Genomic DNA, 4171 nt, shown 5'->3' on the forward strand with positions numbered 1-4171 from the left:
CCAAACATCTCTTTCGCCTTTTGGCAATGTAAATTTGCAATGTAAATACTTATTCTACATTGCTGTAAATTAGAAGTTACACTACCCCAAATAAAAAAGTTACTTTAATATAAAATGATGGCCTACAATGTTGTTCCTTGAAGATAATAGGTGTCTTATTATTTTCAAACAACGGCCAAAATATAAAAAAAGAAAAAAGAAATTTGATGGAGTAGTATAAATAAAGGACTTTTCGGTTCTCCATTTCCAACTTAAAATTCAAGCAACTACCAAGCAACTTCCATTCTTGTCCTTTTTCTTTCCCTTTTGCTTCAATTCATACGCTTCCCCTCTATTTTTGTATACGTAAATAAGTGCACATCCTTATACACTGTAAAAAGTATACTCAAAATACCAGTTAAATCAAGTGTATATGTCAGACAACCATATCCGGCGAAGATTTCCGGTAAGCCGGAGAGCTAGGAGCAGAGCACTAAAACCGTCGCCGTCGGGTCATCGGAGGTATACGCCTGTGCCGGTGAAGCGCCGATCATCGAAGCAGCATAGTAGAGATACTAATTATAAGACACTAGAGAGATGTAAATCAGAGCCTTGTATTTTGAAAATTGGAGTCATTGACTTTGACGATGATCTCGGCCGGGATGTGACGGCGCCGTCGTTAGAAATCCTTTTGCGGCCACAAACTTGTTCGGACATATTTTTGTCTCCTGATTATCATTATTCTGGATCTCCGCAGAGTTTTCAGGTACTTTTTTTCCGGAAATTAGGTAAAGGTATTTTCGTTGTTCGATCCGTATATCAAAAGGTAAAGGTTTTTTCTTTATAAAAAGCTAATTTAGATGTGGTTATAGTTACCTGCATAAAAAGGTAATATTATCATTATTAGTGTAGCATTTGTTAGTTGGTACAATCTATTTAATGTAACAAAAATTAGTAAATTCATCATTACCTGAGTAATTTTTCTTCGGATCGGCCTATTCAACTACTCCCTCCGGTCCAAAATAAGTGATTTTTTGACCTTTTTTTATGGTCCAAAATAAGTGATTTTTCCAGATTTCAAGAATGAATTAATTATTTTTTCCCTATATTGTCCTTGGAGAAAATAGTGTTGGAGTATGTGTTAGGAGTGTTTATGTGAGATAGTAAAGGTTAATATGGTCAATTTCATTGCTAATTAATCTAAAAGATGAATTTCTTAATCTGTGTGAAAACATCCAAAAAATCACTTATTTTGGAAAGGAGGGAGTACTAATTAGCTAACCATACCCCAAATATTCATTTGTAAACTTGGATTTGATGCATGAATGAATTAATGGGATAAGATTATTGTGATCGTCTATTCATATCATCTATATTTCGTGTCGACAATAGTGGCTTCAATTGAACTCAGTTCATCGGCCTCTATTCTCAACCTACCAGTTAAAAGTGAGTCGTGCATGCGGATCTAGGATTCTAGAACATGGGTGCACCATTGAAAAAGCAAGAAAAAAAATACTAAATGGGATTCGATCCATGTTCCTTTGGATAAATAACTTAGCATTCAACCAAGTGTAGCATTCAAACTTTTTGGAACATGGAGGCCAACATATAAATACATACATAAAATAGCTAGTTTGACAGAAAGACCATGGGTTTATGTGCATCGTAAAAGATGCCTAAATCCACCCCTGGAGTCGCGCGAAGTAGGCCAACCCCCGTTCTGAGCCTTAGGGTACTTACTACCTTTCTTGATGTCTAATATTTGTAAAAATTTGGGCTGCAGGGGTATAAGAAGGAGGCAAAAGTAATCGTTAATGTGACAGTTGAAGGCAGTCCAGGACCGGTGCGAACCATGGTCAAGTTGGGATCCAGTGTAGATGAAACAATAAGACTTGTCATAGACAAATACAGTGAAGAAGGCCGAACTCCTCGGCTTGATAAAAATGCTGATTCATCGTTTCAGTTGTACCAGTCTTACTTCAGTCTTCAAAGTAAGTCCTAATTACCTTAATTTTACTAAATATAGCCAAATTTTGGAGATATATTGTGTGATCAAGAGCCCTGGAAACAATTACACTCTCCGAATCTTTGTTGGTTTTGCATGTTACACAGAGATTTGGCATCTCGTGGAATTACTTGATATTGTATTCTTTCAGCTACATCGTATTTTTGTACGTATACCAAACATGTATTATAAAATCTTTCAGAGAATGAAAATTTTAGCAAATCTCTTGCCGCTCTCAAGATTTGAGGGACAATATTCTGTATCGGCCAACTAATGTTTGCCAATATATAGGATGACTTTTGTAACTTAAACAATGATGCTTACGACTAATATTTAATGTACTTAATGTCATGACTGCTACTTAAATAATCTTTATGTATAAGCCCCTTTCTTTGTTGAAAGGTCATTCTCTTGTTCTTGATGTAAGGTTGGATTATGAAAATTAGAAAATTTATCTCTGGCTCACATATTAATTAATCACGGCCTTATAGATTGGCTTGTGATATTGACGAGTTAGTAAAAGATAATGTTTGAATAACAAGTTGCCTATTTGTCCTGTCTGGACTCATGCTACATGTTAAAATTAATACGTGGTGTAGCTATTCGTAAATTTAAGCTTGTGCTTTATCTATTTCTTTAATTTCGAAAGAAAATATATGTAAATAAATTAGATTTTAAGTTTTATTACACGGAGAGTGTGAAACATTTCCACAATTAGATCATTAAAATCTAATTACATTTAAATCTATGTAAAAATCATTGTCTAGTAAGCTAAAAAGAAAAGTAACCCACTAAAATTAGTTGACTTATACTGATGGTGTAAACATTCTTTATATTATAATTTTCCTTTTGTTTTATTTTCTTTTTCAATTTTTCTTCCTTCTTTGATAATTTTCTATATCATTGATATAGGCTTGAGTAATACAGATGCGATTGGAGATGTTGGAAGCAGAAGTTTTTATCTTCGAAAAAGTAACAGTAGTAATGGAAGTAATGCAAGTAACGGAGAAATAGCATCAGAGATTGCTCCGGTTGTTCCCCTTGGATTCTTTGGTCGCAAGATAAATAAAGTAATTAGAAGATCATGTAAGCTATGGAAAATCCTTGGTTGCATGCAGTGTTCCGGATGATTCGATATTACTACAATAGAGATGGATCCAGAATTTTATATTAGTGCGTGGCTTACGTGCTACTATTCTATTATAGAGTAGCATGAGTATTAGATTTGCTACTCAACTTAAAGGAATTTAATATAAAACGTTATGAGAAAAGATAGACAATTTAACGTGTATTTCTGGATTTAGTCAAGGTGCACAAGTTCGCTCGAACATCAATGTACCATCACAGTTATTTAAAAAATAAGTATAACGCATACCAATGACGGCAGAGGCGGAACTAGAATTTAAAGCATATGGGTTTTAAATTTTAAGATAAGATCATAATCTAAAACTAGTTTTTATTTCTTAGTTAGTTGGGTTTTTTTTTTCAAAAAAAGAAAAAGAAAAACTAACAGAAAAAATACAAGTTTGGAACTTCAATGTTTCTTTTTGGCTTTTGGAGCTTGGCTTGTTTTATTTCTTAGTTAGTAAAAGATAATGTTTGAATAACAAGTTGCCTATTTGTCCTGTCTAGAAATTTCATTGTACATGTTAAAATTAATGATAACTTCCATGGAAATGGAGTCTGAAGCCCGAGAGACGAAGAAGGAAAGGAAGATCAATGTTGAGAGAAAGCAGAGAATACTTTGTATTTTTGAGAGTGAAAAGGAAAATCTTTTAACTACTACATGTACAGTGTATTTATAGTTGTAACTAACTAACTAACTACTATACATACACATCTAATATCTTAACTAATTTAAGATGAGCTGGATCCTAGCTGGATTGTTGCAACTACAGCTTGAACTTTGCCTTCACACGCTCATTGTTCAACACTCCCGCTCAAGCTGATGGTTGAAACAGACTCTTCATTCCAAGTTTCCTTAGTAGATAATCATGTTGTGCTTTGCTCAAGCCTTTTGTAAGTAAATCTGCCAGTTGCTCCTTGTAGATTAATGCTCAGTTTTGATCAGACCATGTGAGATTCTCTCTCTTACAAAGTGACAATCTATGTCTATGTGCTTGGTTCTTTCATGAAAGATTGGATTTGCTGCAATTTGTATTGCATCTTTGCTGTCACACATCAACT

The 4171-nt window shown here is 34.1% G+C and overlaps 1 protein-coding gene across 1 annotated transcript; it reads left to right on the top strand.

The window, feature by feature from the left end:
- Window positions 1-234: 234 nt before the first annotated feature.
- On the top strand, window positions 235-3312 carry LOC109214417 (uncharacterized protein At4g22758). Its single transcript, XM_019378333.1, has 3 exons — window positions 235-745; window positions 1763-1970; window positions 2897-3312. The coding sequence occupies exons 1-3, from the start codon at window positions 413-415 to the stop codon at window positions 3112-3114; spliced, it is 759 nt and encodes a 252-aa protein (XP_019233878.1). The 5' UTR covers window positions 235-412; the 3' UTR covers window positions 3115-3312.
- Window positions 3313-4171: the final 859 nt, after the last annotated feature.

The sequence above is a fragment of the Nicotiana attenuata genome, unplaced genomic scaffold (assembly GCF_001879085.1).
Source record: "Nicotiana attenuata strain UT unplaced genomic scaffold, NIATTr2, whole genome shotgun sequence".
Lineage (NCBI taxonomy): Eukaryota > Viridiplantae > Streptophyta > Magnoliopsida > Solanales > Solanaceae > Nicotiana > Nicotiana attenuata.

Bases quoted from the DNA above. Each gene is read 5' to 3' on its own strand.
- LOC109214417 (XM_019378333.1), top strand. From the start codon at position 413: ATGTCAGACAACCATATCCGGCGAAGATTTCCGGTAAGCCGGAGAGCT. The intron at 746-1,762 runs GTACTTTTTTTC...TTTGGGCTGCAG, and splicing joins GATCTCCGCAGAGTTTTCAG to GGGTATAAGAAGGAGGCAAA. The intron at 1,971-2,896 runs GTAAGTCCTAAT...TCATTGATATAG, and splicing joins GTCTTACTTCAGTCTTCAAA to GCTTGAGTAATACAGATGCG.